The sequence below is a fragment of the Oryza brachyantha genome, chromosome 6 (genome assembly GCF_000231095.2).
Source record: "Oryza brachyantha chromosome 6, ObraRS2, whole genome shotgun sequence".
NCBI lineage: Eukaryota > Viridiplantae > Streptophyta > Magnoliopsida > Poales > Poaceae > Oryza > Oryza brachyantha.
In genome coordinates, this window is record NC_023168.2 from 17,690,479 (window position 1) to 17,711,663 (window position 21,185).

The 21,185-nt window shown below is 39.5% G+C and overlaps 2 protein-coding genes across 4 annotated transcripts; both read right to left on the bottom strand.

Annotated features, from left to right (window-relative positions):
- Positions 1 to 9,352: 9,352 nt before the first annotated feature.
- Positions 9,353 to 12,886, bottom strand: LOC102705441 (protein RDM1). Of its 2 annotated transcripts, none has more exons than XM_006656208.3 (3): positions 12,701 to 12,886; positions 12,446 to 12,601; positions 9,353 to 9,861 (listed from the first exon to the last, which is right to left on the bottom strand). In XM_006656208.3, exons 1-3 carry the CDS (start codon positions 12,870 to 12,872, stop codon positions 9,467 to 9,469), a joined length of 723 nt encoding a protein of 240 aa, XP_006656271.2. In that variant the 5' UTR covers positions 12,873 to 12,886; the 3' UTR covers positions 9,353 to 9,466. The 2 variants fall into 2 exon arrangements, with proteins under 2 accessions (XP_006656271.2, XP_015693767.1); XM_015838281.2 differs by lacking the exon at positions 9,353 to 9,861 and adding an exon at positions 9,892 to 10,420.
- A 556-nt stretch (positions 12,887 to 13,442) lies between these two features.
- LOC102705727 (tryptophan synthase beta chain 2) lies at positions 13,443 to 16,768 on the bottom strand. 2 transcript variants are annotated; one of them, XM_015838285.2, is made up of 5 exons: positions 16,594 to 16,768; positions 15,100 to 15,421; positions 14,254 to 15,008; positions 14,073 to 14,171; positions 13,443 to 13,979 (listed from the first exon to the last, which is right to left on the bottom strand). In XM_015838285.2, the coding sequence occupies exons 1-5, from the start codon at positions 16,628 to 16,630 to the stop codon at positions 13,729 to 13,731; spliced, it is 1,464 nt and encodes a 487-aa protein (XP_015693771.1). In that variant the 5' UTR covers positions 16,631 to 16,768; the 3' UTR covers positions 13,443 to 13,728. The 2 variants fall into 2 exon arrangements, with proteins under 2 accessions (XP_015693771.1, XP_006656272.1); XM_006656209.3 differs by having other exon boundaries at positions 15,100 to 15,427.
- Between the last annotated feature and the right edge of the window lie 4,417 nt (positions 16,769 to 21,185).

Genomic DNA, 21,185 nt, shown 5'->3' on the forward strand with positions numbered 1-21,185 from the left:
TTCGGCCTGCCTGGATTGGAAACAGGACCGTTTTGGCCTCATTCCACCTGTTCCAAGCCCAGCTCCAATCCCCACCTCCTACCTCCCGGCTTCTTTCCAAGTGAGGCGGCGGCATGAGGCACGTGACGAGCGACGCGAGGAGACAGCCGTGGCGGCGACGCGAGGAGACGGCGCCCGCGGCTGCCGACGCGACGGCGACCTCTTCCTCCACGCTCTCCGCTGCCTTCTCTCCGGTAACTCTCCATCGTGACCGTTGTGCTAGGGTTTCCTCTTGATAGGGTGCTTGTGCTGTTCATCTTCTCTTGGTTTCCAAGGACGGGTGTTTCTTGAGGATTCTGATCTGCGTAGGGAAGAGGGAGGTGGTGTGGTAATCGGAATGGGTTCTTGGCGATTTGGTGTGCATATATGTGTGATAGTGTGATTCACTTTATGGAAATGGCCAAAAGGAAGGGAAAGGTGCAGGTTCTTGGTGACTTAATTTAAAGTTTGGTTCCATTACACAGCTTGTACCTGTCATGTGGATTCTTGTGTTATCACTTTTGGAACTTGTTTACAAATCGGTCTGGTGGTAGGCTGTAGCAGCTTGTATTAATTAAATTTTAAATTCCTGAAAGCCTATTATCTGTATGATGTTTCGGGTTTTTTTCTTTATGAATAGCATGTAAAAAAAAGAGAGAAAATTATTGTCTAGTCATAGTACTGTTACTATGGTAAATAAGTTAAGAATGGATGCACTCCTAGTCCTTAGTGCATTTTTCTTCTAAACCTGCCAAACCTGTAATAGTGTAGCAGTAGTAGTATTTGAATTGTTCTTCTTTAAGGTAAATGGTTGTTATAGAACAGCTCTAGTTCATTATTAATCAGTTATATGGCTCCGGTGTGCTGAATAGGTGTGATTTGTGGAAAATAGAGCAATATGGTTAATCTAGTCCTAGATAGATGCAACCCTTTTCTGTGACATAAAACTTTTATGGTATTCTTCTGTGTGTAGTACTGCAAGTACTTAAGATTTCTTTGGCTTTGCTCAATAATGCAAATAATTTGGGTACAGTACAGTAGCAGTAGTGGGCATATATAAATTCTGATTGTGCATTTCCTAATTTCTAGTTACTTTGTGCAAGTAGTTGATTAATAAATTTAGGTGTATGCTAAGATTCTTGAAGTATGGTAGTATTATTTAAGAGAAAATGGAACAATGACATTTACTGCTGTTTTAAACAGTATAGTAATTCATGTTTAAGTAAATTGATTAGTACATTCAGTTCAATTCAGTACTCTAACAATATGATGTCAGTTTGGATAGATGCTCAGTATGATGTTCAGTTTGGATAGTTGTTTGGCTTATAGTACTAATCTATATCAATTAATGTTTAAGGATTAGATCATGCTTTTTTTTCTGAAGTCTGCTAGATGATGACTAGGCTGACAAGTGGGAGTACTTGATTTTCTTTGAAAGAATATGAAAAAACTATGTACTATTTCTCGAAGACATGAGCCTCATTGTGGTGCTCTTCAAGCTGTGCTTTTTGTTATTTTTTGAAGACAAAATTGAGAGTGCAGTCTTTTGTATCTTCAATATCAAAATGATTATCATTCTGATTCTACTCCACACTGATTTATAAACATTTGTCATTTTATCTTAATTGTGGGTTTGCAGTTTGCATAAAGCATGCGAAGGAGGGAAAGAACCCATGGAGTTGCACACAATGGAGGAGCTGTCTCAACATTCGAATATGAATATTATGGTTGTTGATCATGCCAGTTTGGCACTTGTGACAAACTGTTGATTTGCTGTTAAGGGTCTTCTATGTCTAGCCCTTTTGGCACTTGAAAGAGTGTTGTCTGTCCTTTGGCACTTGAAACTGTTAATTTGCTATGCTGTTAAACCCCTTGGGCACTTGTGATAAACTCATATTGGAGCTGCTGTTAAGCCCCTTGGGCACTTGTGACAAACTGTATATTGGTACTAGCTGTTTTCATTCCAGCTCAAACCGATGTACTTTTTTTGAAGAGCTGGATTAAGAAAAGGTGTGGATTCAAACCACATGTGGTTTCAGATTTTTAGTGAATACACTTGGTTCTATTTAAACCTAGCCTAGAATGGTTCCTGAACTGGTTTGGAATTTGGGCTGCCGAACAAGGCCCTAAGATGCTCGAACATGTATAGAAGCCTTTGTCTTCTTGCATTTCCGTGTGCGTACTCATATTAGCATTGCCTCGTACATACAAAGCAATCATATATACAGGGATCACATGGGGTAGGACCTTCTATAGTGCGTAGAGGAGACATTGACGCCGCGCCAGAGAAATAATGGATATGAATCAGCCATGGCGCCGGCTGGCAAGGAAAAGCTTGTGCAATACTAACCCTCATTGTTCTTGGATCGCCGCTTGCAGAGTTATGTTATGTCGCCCTCTAGCATTAGCTAACCTTGCTGTTTTTTTTTTCAGGTTAACTTGTTATATATGGACCATATGTCCGGGACTGGGCCTAGGAGGTGGGTGAATCATAAGGTGATTTTAGACAAAGAGTCAAAGGAATTTGTTTATTTATATATTTTTTCATTAAAAGTAACAAAAATATTTATATAAAATACTCACTAGTTAGATGATATATCCGGCATGGCAAATGTCCTTGGTGGCCGTTAGACGGAAGGCTAACGGTGCTTGCCACAGTTGTAGTTGGCCCCCTTAAAGCCCACACACTAGGGTCGCATTCGCCAGCATAGCTAAGTTAATTTAGCTTTCTCGTTTTCCACGCGTACGCTTTTCGAACTATAAAGCTATAGAAAAGTTGTTTTAAAAAACCATATTGATCTATTTTATATTCTTTTAATAATTAATAATTAATTAATTATGTACTAATCTATTACTCTGTTTTCCTTACCGAACATGGCCTAGGTGTCAAGGGTTGGCTGGAAAATGTTACCACTTATAAGTGGGGAGAGAGGAGGGATAATTTTGCATGCGGCTCATGAGAGTAAATAAAACGCCTACTATTAGTGCGTTAAGAGCACTGTCTATAAAATCATGAACCCTCTCTCTTAAGGGCTTACGGTTGTTATGGCCATTCTTGGACATTTGTCACGCCAGATATATTGCTCAACTGGTGGGCGTTTTATATATATCACCAACCTAGTTGGATGTTGGGCCTACTTTTGCAATTTTTTTCAAACAAAAAAAATCTATTTTCATTTATTTTTAGTTAAAAATCGCGAGTCAAGTAGGCCATAGTTGCCAGCCAGGAGTCACTCCAAAATTATAAAAAGCTTCTTTCGTGCTAATATACTAACTCCATCCATAGATATGCAAGATTTTGATTGTTTAAGATTCTTCTATAATACAAGACGGGTTAATATCCTCTGCAGTTTGCACGTGTAGCAGGTGTCACATGTTAGTGACACCTATTACATGAGCAATATTGTTTAGTAAGGCCTTATTTCGTTGGCAAAAGTTTTTGGCAAAAAGGTCACGTCAAACGTTTGACAGGATGTTAAAAAGGGTTTTCGGACACGAATGAAAAAGCAAATTTTAGATTCCGTCTGGAAACCGCGAGACGAATCTTTTGAGTCTAATTAATCCGTCATTAGCACATGTTGGTTAGTGTAGCACTTATGGTTAATCATGTCCTAATTAGGCTTAAAAGATTTGTCACACGATTACCCCGTAACTATGTAATTAGTTTAATGTTCATTTATATTTAATACTTTATTTAGGTGTCTAAAGATTCAATGTGATATTTTTTAAAAAGTTTCTAGAAACTAAATATGGCCTTATTCATCTCAATAGTAATACAAGATACTTTGGACTGATACTTGTCATATCAATCACATCATACTCAAATATATTTTAACCCTACCCTGTACTCGACTAGTCTTTTATACCAGTAGTAACGAAGGGCATTATAATTTTCCTATCCTTAATTTCTCTAAATGAATCTAAAATTTCTTACATGTAGAGAGACATTGGATTAATTGGATAGTAACTAATTATTTACAACATACGCCTTGTGCATTTGTCCAACTTTGCGGACTTGTTGGACTAGTTGCCGTGGCATATGAGGTTGGCACCGTTCGGTTGGGCAAACCGACAGCTGATAATGGCAGGCTCGGGCCGATCAGCTCAATTAATTAGGATCCGTTTAGCAGGGCTCTGAACTCTAGATCTTAGCTCTAAACTCTAACTCCAATAAAAGTTATTTTAATGAGAGCTAGAGAGTAGATCAAAACTATTTGGCTAGCTTAGTTTGCTCCAGAACTCTTAAACGATAAGGGATACAGAGTAGATTGACAATAATACATTGTGGATTATGTGCAATCATGATTAAACCATAATTTAATTATGTTTTTATGTAATTAAATACTGATTATTTTCTTTTGAATTTGAATAACACAACTATATATTTACAAAATACTATATGACAGCTAACACACAATATACATGTTTAGTAATAATACATAGTAGCATTATCATAAACATAAATAAAATGAGCATAAAATTACATGCTATGATATAAATCTATTATGCCGCGAGCACCGTCATCGAGTGCTACGCGCACCATCGCCGCTATAAACCGCCATATGTTTTACGTACGGAGGGAGACAAAGAGAATATATTAGGGTACATGAGTGGCAAATTTGAGTAATTACAATAAAATAATAAAGGCTAGTGGGTCTCATGTCATGGAGTGGAGCTGTGGAGTAGCAAAAACCTAGCTCCACCCCTATAGTTTATTTTTAGGAGCAGCTCCGTAAACTCCACTTCAAAAAAATTAGAATCTGTATTATTTGGCACAACTCCGGCTCGATATAAATTAGAGTTGGGAGTTAGAACTGTGTCAAACGGGACCTAATATTATTTAAGTATTAAGAACAGAATTTGGGCCCATTGAGTTCGAAGCTGGATCAAAACATTGTGCGTGCTTAGCACCGTACGTAAACGTTAAGTTAATATTGTCTGTTGCGGAAGGAGAAAAGACTTGTGATCAACAAGTTTGCAACAATTCAGTTGCGAGTAGCTGAGTTTGATAGAGCGTAGGACATATAAAGAGGACGCACTGTTGTTGTTTGATTATGTTTGCCTCACCTCGTGTCGTTAAACTATTATAATTTAACATGTTCAAAAAATTTATCTATTTGTGTGTATTAACTATTTAGCACTAAGATCTCAATTAAATTGATCCCGATAACATAAATAAATCTCATCCCAAAATCACCTCCCAAACATCTCAATTAAATTAATCCCCACAAGACAATTAAATCACCTCCCAAGCAATCTATCTAAAAGTTCTAATTTTCGAGATAAGCTCTCCTTCAAAAATTATCCATCCCTCCATTCAAAATTATTAAACCGTGCTCAAAGTCCAACCATCCCCTCACTCTCAAAAAATTATAAGTCAAGTACACATCAATTAAGTTCATCACATCTTCTTATTTGTAAGTCTTCTTGTCCCATTCAGATTATATCGTCTTCTCAAATTTCAAACATCAGCATAACTACCAACATCTTAATCAAAATATCTATTACATCAAGTTCTTGTATATCCAAAAATTCTCAAAGCCCACTCAAATATATTTAAAGTAATAAATAAAGGATGCCAATCAAGCGACCCTTTTTCCAGCTGGCCAATCGACCTACCATTCCTCTCTCTCCAACCCACTCCAATCATTCATGCTCTCCGCCTAAGTCATGCCTCACCAGTTCAACCATGTATCCCCTCTCATTTCCCCTCACCTTCTCCATTTGGGCTACGACCTCAAGTCGGCCTAACTGCTCCCAAACCCATCCTCTCCCTTCCCTGCCGAGCCAAATCACCCGGTCACTGGGCTCACAGTCCTCATCTCCTCCTCTTGGGCCTAAATCTCATTACCCCTCATCTATGCATGTTCGCTACCATCAGAGAACGCTCGCTCCACGCTCACTCCTATTGTCACTAGTTCCCATATTGAACCAATCATGCAGTAGTTCGCTCCATCACCCCTCATATGATCGACTTAGTCTTTTGTTCTCTCCATGCCACCCACCAACCGCTCAATGGAATGATGAGCTAGGTTGCATCAGCATGTCACCAAGCCCGTGAACCCGCTCACGCGGATCACGTTTGACATTGCTATTATGCATCATGCGCCATCATCCTAACCACATGCCCCACATTGCACGCCTTGAATCATGTCGGTCGCCCTGCGACACTGCGCCCATGTCCTGATGCACTGTCCTCGCTCCTCCTACACATCCTCTCAACTTTACACCTCGCATCGTCCAAAGTTCCAACCTGCTATCATCTGGCTTTCGCCCACACCACTACTTCAAAAGAAAAGAAGAGCAGAGGTTGACAATTAGGTCCTGCCTTGACCCTCATTGTGACCAATGTCTAAGGCCCATCCCTAGGTCATATGTTCCACTCTCGACTCCCTAGGTCATCTGTTCCGCTCTCGACTCTAGGCCAATGTAAGAGCGTCAACCGACCATGCCCCTCCCACTCATAAGTCAGCCTAATACTTTAACTCCCTACTTTAGGCCAAGTACATCATGCTTGGCCCCCACACTCCAATCCTAATATCCATAGGCCTTCGAGTGACCAATAAATGGGTTCCACATTTCAACCCAAGAAGGAATTGTTTCCTTAGAATATCCTTCTCTGTTTCTATAAATCATTATCTCGTTTCTAGAAATTCAATTAATTTTTAGAAATTTATATCTCCTCAACCATGTTTTCTTGTGTTGATTGCAAAATAGTTATGCCAAAAAATAATCAAGCTTAAAAGAATCATGTAGATTTAGAGACCAAGATCCAAGCAAAGCCACACTTAGATCATATTGCTCCTAATTTATAAATGTGTTGATTGAAAAACTTGTGTGTTTAGTGTACACTTTAATATGACCGGCCTCAGTTTGCGTACAACCAATGGACTTACATAGTATTTGTGTAGCCTAGGACTCTGATGCCAAAATATAACCCATAAAATACATATCATCCCGTTGGTGGGATGGTACATCATCCTGTAGCAAACCCTCATAGAAACATATTGTGATGTTTCAGACAGAGAACGAGAGAAAGAAAATGTCAGCCCAAGGTCTTAGGTAGTGTGTAGCCTGAAACCATGATACCAAAATGCTACACCTCTGTACCATAATATATAGTATTCGGACTATTCACCCATTTGTCTTATTCAAAAATTTAGTGTGAATATAAAAATTAATAAATAATACTTAAACTACTTTTAACAATAAACAAAATAAATAATACTTTTAATTTTTTTCAATAAGACAAGTAGTCAAAGATTACAAATAGAAAATCAAAATCTCATGTAATATGGGACATGTAATATATATAGGACGGAAGGAGTAGTATACAACCCATGGCTAGCATGGATGCATCGTTCATAAATGCCAGCATGGGCCTCTAGCGGAGTGATAGTTGCCTCGTTGTATACTAACCGGACGGGTTAATTGCTATCGGACTCATTAATTATTTCTAGCTATGGACGTGGAGACCTTTTTTAATTTTTTAAACATTTTTAATAAATAATTTTATTATTAAATATCAAAGAAAAATATTTCTACTGTATGAACTTTTAGTCACGTCGTGTTGGTGACGTGGTAAGACACCACTGCGACGCAAACTGGTTTACCACACCACTAGCACTGGCGTGATATCTTTGTCTTGCCATACCAGTGTCACCGCTATAGTAAGCCTACTACGCGAATCACTCTAATCACTCTGCGTGGCAACGTTAAGTCTTGCCACATCAATGTTAGCGGTATGGCCAAAAGATTCATACGGTAAAAATATTTTCCTTTAAGATTTAGTAATAAGATTATTTATTAAAAAGGTTTAAAAATAAAAAATCACACCTAAAACTATAAATACTAAATTTAGGACACGGGTAGTACCTATATATATATCACGTCAAGACAATGTTAACCTAAAGAGTGTTCTATATGTTCCACATTATAAGATTTTATGTTCTTGACTAGATTCATATGTGTGATAATGAATCTAGACACATATATAAAATATATACATTATTATTAGGATAAATTTAGATAAATCTAAGTCTTATAATATAAAATGGATGGTGTAGATTGTACCCACATTACAACAACGTGGTAGCTAGGTTATGATCTAATATAAGGACTTGGTATTTGAACGTCCAAGTATAATAACTTAGCACGTGAGTGTGTTCTAGCTCAAGAAACTGACCTTTTTTTGGTGCAACAACATGACTAATTATGTGTTGTTTTGGTCAATGAGTGCTAAATTAATATTTTTCACGATGTCAGCATACAATCACATAGCAACCATATAGATATTACTTTACAATATTGCATTTATTCTATAATAATTAGGTTGCTAGTTAATTTTTACCACTGGTTTTGATTTTGTTTCTCCACCTTCTCAAAACTCAACCAAAATTCAAAATTTTCTACATAAAAATTTAATTGACAGTTAGTTAGTAGAACAACAAAAAATTAAGTATGCTTATGAAAAAGTATGTAAGTATACTGAGAAAATAAATACTTAGAAACTTGAATGTGTATAGAAAAAAATAAACACAAAAGTCTCAAATAAAAAAAATAGAGGGAGTAGTGAATTGTACTCACCTATGAAATTATTGTACTAGCATATTCATTTATTAAGTTCTTATACTATATTGGACCCAACTTGCAAGTTAATGTACCGTAAATGCAATTTACTCTTAACATAAAATTCAACCAGTCGTTTTCAGTTACCAACTACCAAGTAGCGTACCAAAATCAAACCAGCCCAAAGTACTTCAAGGTTGTCTTGTCCAATGTTTTTCTTTTACCGACTTAAAATGAATCTTAGTAATGTAGTACATTTCACTATGTTCATTCATGCAGCAGATTCCTAGTACATGCATATATAGGACTGCAAAATAAAACCTGACCATTATTAATGAAATCCTAACTGTTCGTGCATGACATGTCCCGCCTTTTGTAAGGTATCAGGCTCACATATATACAGCTAGCAAGCATGGTTATGCATGCAACAAAGATTGCATAAGTCAGCCTCTCAAGTTAGTAAATTACCAACCATGGAAATAGGTATGCACATGACCCAAGATGAACTCAACTCAACTACTACCCTCATTTTCATAATATAAGATATTTGACTTTTTTTAGTTACAACGTTTGACCATTCGTCTTATTTAAAAATTTAGTACAAATATAAAAAAAATGATAAGTTATATTTAAAATTCTTTTGATAATTATGTAAGTCACAAGCAAAATAAATGATATTTCCATAATTTTTTGAATAAGACAAATGATTAAACATTATAAATAAAAAAAATCAAACATCTTCCGTTATGAAATGAAGACAGATATGTAAGGCCTAAGCGCAAACCGCAAAACATTAAGTCACCTTTGAACAATATCAGATATCACAAGCAGAAAACAGTTACTAGGGGTGTCAAAGAAAGGGCACAAATAATAAATGGCATCAAGTGTCAAAGCCAGAGTAGACGCCACTACCTCTCAGGAGACGCTTCTCTTCCTCGACATAGTTCTTCCCCCTGCTCGCCTGGCCACGATCTCTCTTCCGCTTCTCCTTCTGCGAGAATGAAGCCTCTTTCTTATCTTTCTCTAGCTGCCTCAGTTCTGGGTTTTGCACACCGATAAGCTTCTCTCCTTCAGTTACTGCAGCTCTTGTACGCTCCCGTTCATCGTAGGACTCAGTTTGATCTTCTTTCTCGTTGCGATCTTTCCCAGTGGACCAAGACCAGTTAGGCTCAACCTTTGGAGGGGGCACAGTCAACACAGATGGTCCACCACGATACCCATGCCGGCTTAAAGCATTAAAATCCACACCACCAGGTTTCTTCTTCTTTGACATAGCTGTTGTTCAGAGAGCTAAAACAAATGTTAAAATGAATCTCAACGGTGAGAGCTAATACTCAGATCATGAATCATGTTGAGATCATATTACTTTGTTAGAATTTACCAAAACCAAACCATGCAGGCTTACTGGTTACAGCAATAGAAAACAAAACAGAACAGACAACCCAAATCAACGTCTTCTACCGTAATTTTATGGGAGGGAACACTGGATCTATGTAGGCATGATACATTGGAGCTGAGGCCCAAAGACTAGCTAAGTGGTGGCTAGAGGTGGTCAACCTATGGACTTCTTCAGCGATCCAAATGAGGGTCTCAGCTTTCACAGGATGGATGATAGCATCGAGAGGCCGGTGCTCATCAACACTCCCAACTCTCTGCTGATCCCACTGTTTCAGTAGGATGTTGGTGAGGTAATGCAAAGGCTGCTCATATAACTGCTTCATAGATCTGCCAAGTCCCAGCCATGTTGTGCATGGGATTACAGATCCACGATGAGCAGGAACTGGAATGTGCTTCATATATTCTTGATACATTTCAGCCCTCCTGATCAGTGCACCTGCATGATCCCATTATAGTAAGCATGGAAATTTGTATCTCTATGTAGCAAGGGGAAATATCTTAAAACTACATAAACTAACCCAAAGCAAAATTTTAGTGTCCATGTCTGGTGGGTACAAAATCCAGCTCATTGCCTGTACCAGTGCTTGAAGACTAAAATCACACTCGTTAACTAGTTTTGCTGATGCTAGTTTCTGGCTCATCCCATAGCTATATAGGGAAAGCATAGAACTAGACCACTAAAGGCCAAGGTTAGCTGCCAACTGAATCTATGTCTTTGAGCCAACTGGTTTAAGAAGCACCAACGATTTTTCAAATGATGGGTTATAAAATTATATACTTAGTTTCAAGATATAAATTGAAGCTTTGATAGACTTATTATAGAGGTGCTAATAAATTAGTACAAAACCATTTAATCAAAAAGAAAACTTCTTGGCCAAATTAGCATTTTAAACTAGATATAGGTCATTGCTAGTAAAACCAGGGTAATTCTAACCTGCCAAGATTGTTTGGAATTTGAATTCAGGCATTGTGAGCCAGTTAAGTGTGTTATAGCCTGCAGAAAATACCACCATTTGCCAGGGAAACTTTGTTGGAGATGTCCATTTTTAATAGGGATAAAGTATAAGACAGTGTCCCATCCTTACTATTTGGAATGGGACACCTTTAGTTCCCACCAAAGATTCGAATGTACTAAGGCCGTGTTCGTTTGAAGGCCCGGTAAGTTAATTTACCCGCACGGAAAACATAGTAATAGATTAGTATATGATTAATTAATTATTAATTATTTAAAAAAATATAAAATAGATTAATATGATTTTTAAAACAACTTTCCTATAGAAATTTTTTGCAAAAAATACACTGTTTAACAGTTCAGGAAACATGTGCGTGAAAAACGAGAGGGATAAGTTATCTTAAAAGGGAGAACCGAACGCAGCCTAAGTAGCATTATGCGTGGCCTACCATACAATCACCCAAGACCCTTTTAGTTTTTATTTTTACATTTTTATAAGTATTATCAATAGTGCATGTGTATCAGTTGATACTACCGTACTACCCTAGTATCAGTTGGTACCGTTCTGGTATCAACTGGTCCCACCGTAGTATCAGTTAGTACCGCGCGAGTATTAGTTGGTATCAGTGTAATATCAGATTTGGTACTGGGGAAGTATCATGTTTGGTTACCTCATAGGAATCATTTCATTCTAAAACAGGATACCATACAATAGCAGGCTAGCAGCCCCATTTTTAATAATGGCAAAAGTGGACAACTTTCAAGCTCAAACCTCAACTGTAAATGACTCATGGGTAATATTAACATACGGGATAAACAGGTTACAGTTGTGGTAAACATAAATTATATCATAAAAAAGTTCATGTACTGCAAAATTTTGAACGTTCACTCACATGAAGTATATACTCTATATAGAACACTAAAATAACATATAGCATGAAGCATTGTAAGAATGGAACATTAGCTAAGGTATATGCTGCTAAAGTTGGTCACAGGGAAAACCATGCTTAGCTTTTTCTTTAGCGGTCACTTATCTAAGTAAAACAAATATTGACGCTGAAACAATGAAGCAGGTTCCCCCAACATGCTGCAACATTATTTTCAGTTGCATAATTTCTCATCAATATCATAAGAACAATCCCCAAATCTCCATAGATGTTTGGCAAAGATAATTTTAAGATAAAGTTGGTGAGTGAATCTATAGCCATGTTTATTCTCTGAGGTGAAAGGTCACCACTAATGAGTACCAATATAGTTTAGCTTGTACGGAAGGGGATTACAGCCAATCTCTTTCGATGGATAGATAAATTGTAGGGAAAAAAATCCCTGCCCATCCAAATGCACAGGCTATGATATCTGCTTACAGAAACAAGCCCTAATTTCGTGAATAGTCTAACTTATAGAGCCTGCACACAACGAACTAGCTAAGGAAACACTAGCAACCAAACAAATCCAACATGAAAATCGCTTCGTGAGCTAACAAAAAGACAGATCACTGGGATAGCTCACCGTCTGCGGCAGCCGCAGCAGGTTTGGAGGAATTGAGCAGCCCAAAGGCGTTGTCCCCTTTCCCCTTCCCGGCCTCATCGTCGGAGTCCGAGTTCAGGGAGTCATCGTCGGAGGAGACGTCCAGCGGCTCCTCCCACGGCGCCGCCCTCTTCATACCTAACCGCCACCGCCACGGACGGGGTCAGCTTCACGCCGCTCGCGAACAGCGGAGACCGTAGATGATGAGCAGAGGGGGCAAGGGGAGTGGCTCCTCACCTGGATCACCAAAAGACCTGGCAGAAGCTGCCAACGAGAGGCCGAAGGTCGGGGGCTGGCTCGCCGTCGCAGGGTCGCCGGCGCCGGAGACGCCGAAGCCGGAAACCCTTGTGCGCTCGCCCTCGTGGGTTCGGATGACGATGAGGAGTGGAGAGAGAAAGACCCGCTTCATGGGCCGGCCCAACAAACAATCTATAGCTGCCACAGCGAGGGATTTCCTCCAAATGCGGAATTTAGCCCCTCCTTCCGTCCTAAAACATATTTGATTTTTTTCTTACAATATTTAATCATTTAACGTATTTAAAAAATTATAAAAATATCATTTATTCTGTTTGTAACTTAACAAATGAAATTTAAACATGGCTTGTCATTTTTTATATTTGTACTAAATTTTTAAATAAGACGAATAGTCAAACGTTGTAATTAAAAAAGTCAAACATCTTATATTATGAAACAAAGGTAGTACTAATCATTTCTAATATTTAATTTTTTAACTTTAATATAAGTATTTTTGGTATTATTTCTCACTTCAAAAAACATGTTTATATTGATGGAGTATGTTTAAGAAGAACATCCATTGTCACATATTTGTATCTCCATCTGTTTACTTCTGCTTATACTTATAATTTAAAATAAAGTTAATTTTAGAGATTTTCACTGAAGTTTATTTTTAGCCTTTTCTATTAAATTGCTAAAATTACGTATATAAAAATTTTATTCACAAATTATTTTTTGTCGGTAAATACGTCGAAAGCCAAGCAATCACCCCTTTTATCGTAATTATAATTGCGAGATTGTACACCTTACTATGATAACTGCAACCTTCGACAAGCTCGCATGTATTAGAAGATAGTGCTGCAATGTGCAAGATTTCGAGTGTTGTTTGGTGTCTTTTGGTTCAATTATTGAACAAATTTATTCAGAAGATGAACACAATCACCATGTTAACAACACCCCCGATGATCAGGCTGCTGATCTTATTTGTGCCAGCGTCCCCCCATTGATCTCTACTGCTCGCCCTGCGGTGTTCAGACCTTGGGGACGGCGGCGAGGGCTTCCCGCAGCTTCTCGTCGGAGTGGGAGAGGTCGACCATGTCGCCTCTCAGGTACTTCTCGTAGGACGCCAGGTCGAAGTGGCCGTGGCCGCACATTGCCATGAGGATCACCTTCTTCTCCCCCGTCCTCTTGCACTCCAGCGCCTCCCTGATCGCCGCCGCGATCGCGTGCGTCGGCTCCGGCGCCGGGATGATGCCCTCCGTCCGTGCAAATTTCAGGGCAGCTGCAGTTCAAAGAACAGAATTACTCTCTTGTTGTCACGCCTTCACCTACATTTGCCTTCGGAAGAAGAAGGGGATCATGTACAAAACAATACCGTCGAAGCATTCTGTTTGCTGAATGGCAATGGCTTCCATGAATCCAAGCTCATACACATGGGAGATCAGTGGCGCCATTCCATGGTAGCGAAGCCCTCCTGCAAAACAATGGCTTAGGGTTAGCAACAGAAACTGGTGCAAATCAGGACAAGAAGCTTTAAAAGATCAAGTGTTCAAGACCTGCATGGATGGGATCAGGGACGAATCCATGGCCGAGGGTGTGCATCTTCATGAGCGGCGTGAGGCCGGCGGTGTCACCGAAGTCGTAGGCGTAGACGCCCTTGGTGAGCGTCGGGCACGCGGCCGGCTCGACGGCCTTGAACGCCGGGCTCATCCTGCCGGCCAGCTTCTCGCGCATGAACGGGAACACGAGCCCACCGAAGTTGGACCCGCCGCCGGTGCAGCCGATGACGACGTCGGGGGCGTCGCCGATGGCCGCCAGCTGCTCCAGGCACTCCTCCCCGATCACGGTCTGGTGCAGCAGCACGTGGTTGAGCACGCTGCCGAGGCAGTACTTGGTGTCGGCGCTGGTGGCTGCCACCTCCACCGCCTCGGAGATGGCGATCCCGAGGCTGCCCGGGCTGGCCGGGTCGCCCTCCAGGATCTTCCTCCCGGACTCCGTCACCGACGACGGCGACGGGTGCACCCTGGCGCCCCACGTCTCCATCATCAGCCGCCTGTACGGCTTCTGGTCGTACGACGCGCGCACCTGCCACACCTCGCAGTTGAGCCCGAAGAGGCTGCTCGCGAACGACAGCGCGCTGCCCCACTGGCCGGCGCCGGTCTCGGTGACGACGTTCTTGACGCCGGCGACGGCGTTGTACCACGCCTGCGGCACCGCGGTGTTCGGCTTGTGCGACCCCGCCGGACTTGTCCCTTCATACTTGTAGTAGATCTTCGCCGGCGTGCCGAGCAGCTTCTCCAGCCTCCTTGCCCTGCCAATCCACCATTGCAACAAATTAACCCAAGAACTTTTCTGAATTCCATCACCGAGATTTGCCGCAATGTCCACGACGTTCTATCTACCTGATCAGCGGCGTCGGGCGCCAGAGCTTGTAGACCTCGGCGACCTCCTCCGGTATGTCGATGAACCTCTCCTCGGTCACCTCCTGTCTGATCAGCTCGTCGGGGAACAGAGGGGCCAGGTCACTGGGGTTCAGTGGCTGGTGCGTCTGTGGGTGCAGCGGCGGCGGTGGCTTCACCGGCAGGTCGGCGACGAGGTTGTACCATTGCTTTGGGATGCTCACGTTGGCGCCTCCAGGGTTCGAGCTGGCCCTGGTGGTGAAGCTTCTTCTTCTGACAGATACTCTCTGATTTGGTTTGCAAAGGAGTGAGGCTTTATCTGAACCTGCTACTGCAATGCAGGTTGGAGTTCATCAGTTTGGTGTGTGCAGGCTTTCAACTTCAGAAATCAGAATGAACAAAAAATATCTTTTTTTTTTACTGAATCATCAATAAGGCATAGCTGCTATCAATTGTCAGTTTGTCATCAAGTCTAGATTAGCATCTTGCAACCACATATCACAAGTTTTTTTTGTTTGGAGAAACCATATCTCAAGCTATGAATTACATCATAATGTTAAAAAGGTTGCATCAAACTTTAGTGATAGCAATGTAGTACACTAATTAATAATTAATTTAGACATATACCAGGATGATGTCAACTCCTAACTGAAACATTTATGATTTGCCTAGCCATACAGTTTTGCAATTCGGTTTAAAGATTCCCAGTTCTGTAGGGCTACACTTCTGTAAATCCTACACCTACAGTATCAAAGGGGGGAAGGGTGAACTTTTGCGAATATGTGCCAAACTACCAACATCATCATCAATCAGCTAATCATATGTTTTTTCTAACGCGCAAAAGATTTACACATCAATATATTTATATTAGCAGGAAAGAGTTTGAAATACAGATGTCCTAGGCTAGATAGGCCATGGGTGAGAACCCAAAATAAAAACGCCGGCTGGGTCCGGCGATCAACTAGCTAGAGAAGGAACTTAGTGAAACTCAGCTAACCATCTGTAATCAAATACTATTGCACATCGACACGGATGAACACAGATACAGAAGTAATGAAAATTATATTGGGTAGTGGTACCCAACTGGGGCATGCTGCTGACTATTTTATTCCATTTTTTTCTGCAGGAGTTGAAGATACTCCTGTTGATGGGTTTGGCATAGCTGAACAGGATAATCCTGTAGTACTAGTAAAACAAACAGCTGATAACATAATAAATTCCTTGAGGTCCAAGTGGACACAGAAAACAAGCATAAAGAAAAAAAATGGTTTGAGTTCTTGAGTCGCTCTGCAGTAACAAGGAACACGAGAGCCAATCCAACTATCCAAGAACAGCAGAGCAGGCCTGCTGCACTGCTCCAAGGATGACGACGATCGATATCTTGGGACGTCGAGCAGTAACATCCTTCGCCTAGCCCAATCGAAACGAAACCAAGAAAACCAAACACACAGGAGGGCAGGGCGACCAGATTAGGGGTCACCAAGAGGGGAGCCGCACCTTGGTGAAGAAGGGGAGGTCGGACGGCGGTGGCCATTCTTCCTCTCCTCTTCTTCCGCTCCGGAGCCTCGCCGGCGACTCGCAGCGGCAGGTTTTCTTGAGAGTGGGTGTGGCTCTCGCCGTGCAGCGATTTTTATTGCAGAAGAGGAGAGGAGAGGAGAGAAGAGAAGAGTAGAGTTTTTGCTGGTTTGCGCCCTCGGATCAACGCCACTGAGGGGTTGTTTAGGCGCTGAAATAAAAATTTTTGGATGATACATTAAATATTTAATTGGATGTATATTGGGTTTTTTGATAAGAATGAAAAAACAAATTTCACGGCTAACTGTAAATTTTTTGAGTCTAATTAATCTATTATTAATGTATGTAGGTTAGTACTTATGACTAATCAAGTATTGCCTAGGTTCAAAAATTCTGTCTCATGATTTCTCATACAACTGTGCAATTTATTTTATATTTTATTTATATTTAATACTCTATTTAATATATAATGTTTTAGGGTGAAAATTTTAGCACGGCACTGCACGGCGACTAGGCTAGCGAGGAGGGTCGCCCTCTTGGCACGTGGGGAAACTGTGGGACAGGGAATCGTGGATCCTCTGCTCCAGTGGAATGGGTCAATGACACTCTCTCTCTCTTGTTATGCATGCGTGCGCTGCTCAGCTTTAAGCATGGAAGGGCCGTGCGATGTACGTGGATTTTAATTAAAGAAAATTACTGTTAACAAGGTACATTTTTATTTATATCTCTTAAACTGGGGATGATTATTTGGCTTTTCTATATTTACAAACAAAAAATAAAATATGAACAAAAATTTTAGAGTAAATTGTGCTACCAATGCATCAACTTATGAGTCCGGTGTAATTTAATGCATAAACATGTAAATCCTTGGTTACAGTGCATAATTTGTCCAATACGTGTAAACCAGTGCCAAAAAAATATATCATGACTAATTTCACTAAGTTAGACATAGATTAGGATCAAAGGCTGGTTCGTATATCAAGATAATGTCATATAGATATGCACATGTTCAATCAAACGTGGAGTAAGTCATTTTATGTATAAATAAATGTTTTGGAAGAGTACGTCGTTTCTTTTCAAGTGATAACTTAATTTCTTTTGCATAATCACTTAATTTCCTTTTTTTATCCCCTTAGTGAATGGTATGCCATTTCTTTTCAAAGCAATAACACAATATGATATTATGGAAGCTTTAGCTATAACAAATGGGCGTGTCATTTTTTTCACTCCAAAACATAAAATTTAAGAAATAATTGTGGTTAAGTTAAAATTATATATGCATAGTTAAACGTTGAGTGTGATAGATAGTTGGACTTATTATGTATTTTACTCTATTTAAAAGCTGTTTGTCTTATTTCCTCTCTTCTTAATTTAATGAGACTAATTTTTTATGTGGATTAAAGAAAACTCAGGGTCCATTTGAAATGTAGGAATCTGACATGAATTAATTAATTGTTTTCCTATAAAAAGTGCGCATGGTAAAGCACGCTCCGTTTGTTTTACTTTTCCAACAAGAGTGAAAATCTATTACTCAAGGTTGTACTCCTTCCACTTATTTTATTTGACATGGTTAATTATTTTATTATAATTTAATTTATTATTAAATACACTTTAAGTATGATTTATAAGTTTACATGCTTATAAAAAATTCAAATAAGACAAATAGTCAACCATAGATAAAAATAAATTATGTCAAATGAAAAAAAAAGAGAAAGTATGTTTACAGTGAACTTTCTTCTGAAAAGATAGCAATGGTTAGTCGCCTCAACCGTCGCCCGTATCCTCTTGGATTCTCCTACCCTTAATCCTAGAGTAGAACAACATCCTCGGCCGGTGAATTTGTGATTCAATCAGAACGGAAAGTGAAATGAACAAGAAATCAAGTTATTTTTTAATACTATGATTACTATCTTCATTTAAATAATAATAATGTACGGCACTGTTAACTTTAATTGAATAAAATCAACAATATACATGAAGTTGTATGTTTGTGGGTGTTTTACTAATAAAAGAAAGAACAAGAAAAGGAAGTGGCGGCAATATGGTGAGACCAATTCGTGATTGTTCTCATGAACAACATTTTCTCCGTTGCTAAAAGGCCATGGAAAAGTTTCATAAACACCGTTTTCTCCATCGTTAATCGCAACAAAAGTTGGCACCTAATCTGTCCTCAGAAAAGTCCATCGTCTTGACCTTATCTCCTGAACCAAAGGACAATATTTCCAGAGTGCCAACAAATATTTTGCAAAAGAAAAAGAAAAACTGCTGACAAATACTCCCTCCTTCCCTAAATATTTAACGCTGTTAACTTTTTATACACGTTTGACCATTTGTCTTATTAAAAAAATCTACATAATTATTATTTATTTTTATATCATTTTATTTATTGTTAAATATACTTTTATGCATATTTGATAAAAAAATTTGAATAAGATAAATAATCAAACGTTTATAAAAAATCAATGACGTCAAATATTTAGGCACAGAGATAGTATTAATTTAGAGTCACTAGCACGTAACCGTCTGTTGCCGCTGCTTTTAAGGGTATAAGTGGGTCGGCCCGCCAACCCGCTTATAGGTCAATTAAGCGGGTAGTCTACCGGGACCCACTTAATTGGTCTATAAATAGGTTTGCGGACCGGCCCACTTACACCACCATGGTTGCTTTCTTTGGTAGCCAATGTGGCCAACTGATAGTGCAGAGAAAGAGGCAAAGATATAGCAGTAGTCAGAAAAAAAAAATCAAACGCATAATTTATTATAAATATCACCTAAGACAAACCAAGAGTAAGTAGGACTAGTAAATCGTTTATGGGATGGGCATGTCAGCTTCAACCTGCAACCACTCAAACTTGGATACGAGATAGCAGACACAAATTACACGAAAACTTTAACACAACTACACAAGAGGTGGTTCGCAATGCTTTTCGCTGGCAGGGAAGAAAGCATGTCCTATGATAATCTATAAAGCAATTTTATAATTCTTGAGAAGGTAACCGGAGATATCACTTTCTCTATGTAAATTTTGGTAGAGATTTGTTCCGGTCCAATAAAAAATACCTCGAGGTATCAGTATCTCGAGATACCAAATCATTTCTCACCATTGGATCTAGCTGACTAGGATGTGCACTGTTAGATCCAACTATCAGAAATAATTTGGTACCACGAGGTATTTTTTTTACTTTTTGTTGGACCGAAACAAATCTCATTTTGGTACCAAGAAAGATATCAAATTTTGTGCTAAAATTTTAGTATTTCTCGATATCTACTCAACAACTGTAGAATTGGTCTAATCTATATAATCCATAGGGGGAAAGGAATGGGGTGGATCTATCTTTGATGATGAAAAGGGAACCAAAGATGGACATTTCTTGGTGACAAATGTTAAGCAATGCAGGCCACAGATGGGCGTGCATAGGCCAAGCAGAGACTAGAGAACCCTGACCCAGGGAAATGCTAACCTGCCATACTGTAGATTCAGACTGGCCCATTAGATGGCATTTCGTTTCGTGGAGCAGAAATATTCAGCCCAGCATCATTGACAAGCCCAGGCCTTGTTCAGAGCTTCAACCATTTTAGCTGAAAAATGTTTGATCAGCTTGATGCTGAAGGGAACCGATTTTGAGTCTCAGTGGCTAAGAACGCACCTGAATCCGAATGCATGCACTAGCTGGATCATATCAGTAGACCGTAGTAAGTTCATAGCCTTTATTTATCACAGAGAAAGCAGAAGAGATCGATCGAGCAAGATAAACAAAAGTGATCAAAGAAAAGGTTCAAACTCTACGCTCGAGAGTGGGAACCTGGAATATGTTAGGCCCTATCATCGTCTTGATTCAGACATTAAACCCCTCGATTGGATTAATTAACAAAGATTTCAAGCACAAAGTAGCAAGGGCATACTTAATAAAGATATTAGTGTAAAGGGAAGCATCTTTTTAGGGTAGATGCAAGTAGGAGAGAAACTCGTCAGCTGGTGATTGGAGCCTGAAAAAAATGGATAGGTCACTAGCTGCCTAAACAATCTTTTGTCTCTAATAAACATATATAGGCGTGCTTTATTCCCAATTACAAGGCAATTTGCAATGCACATGCATGCATGCACGCTCGCTAGCTCTCTGGGCTGATAAGGAGGAATGCACACTGTTCCTAGTCTGTAGTTAATTTGGTTGTCATGGCAACATTTTTTTTCCCTTCCACTGTTAAAAATAATCTGTAGTAATATTAAATCATTGCTTATCACTGAAGTGCTTACTAAAGTTTGTATCAAGATCATGACATGACTTGATCTTTTAACAGATCTTTTTGACTATCAATATGGAGATATATATAGTTTAGCACATAATGACACGATTGTATAGGTTAGCTAGTAAAGGAGAGAAGAAAGGAGGGGTCGTTCTAAATATCATGAAAAATTACGAAAATGTTCTTTCTAAGAGAGAAATTATTTTGGTCATACATGATTATTGTGTACTACTACCAGGCCAGAGACCGAGAGAGAGAAGGGGTAGCTATTCTTACTAGAGGTGATTGCGGCTTTTAAAAAAATCCAAACATGGTTACCCATTTTGTCA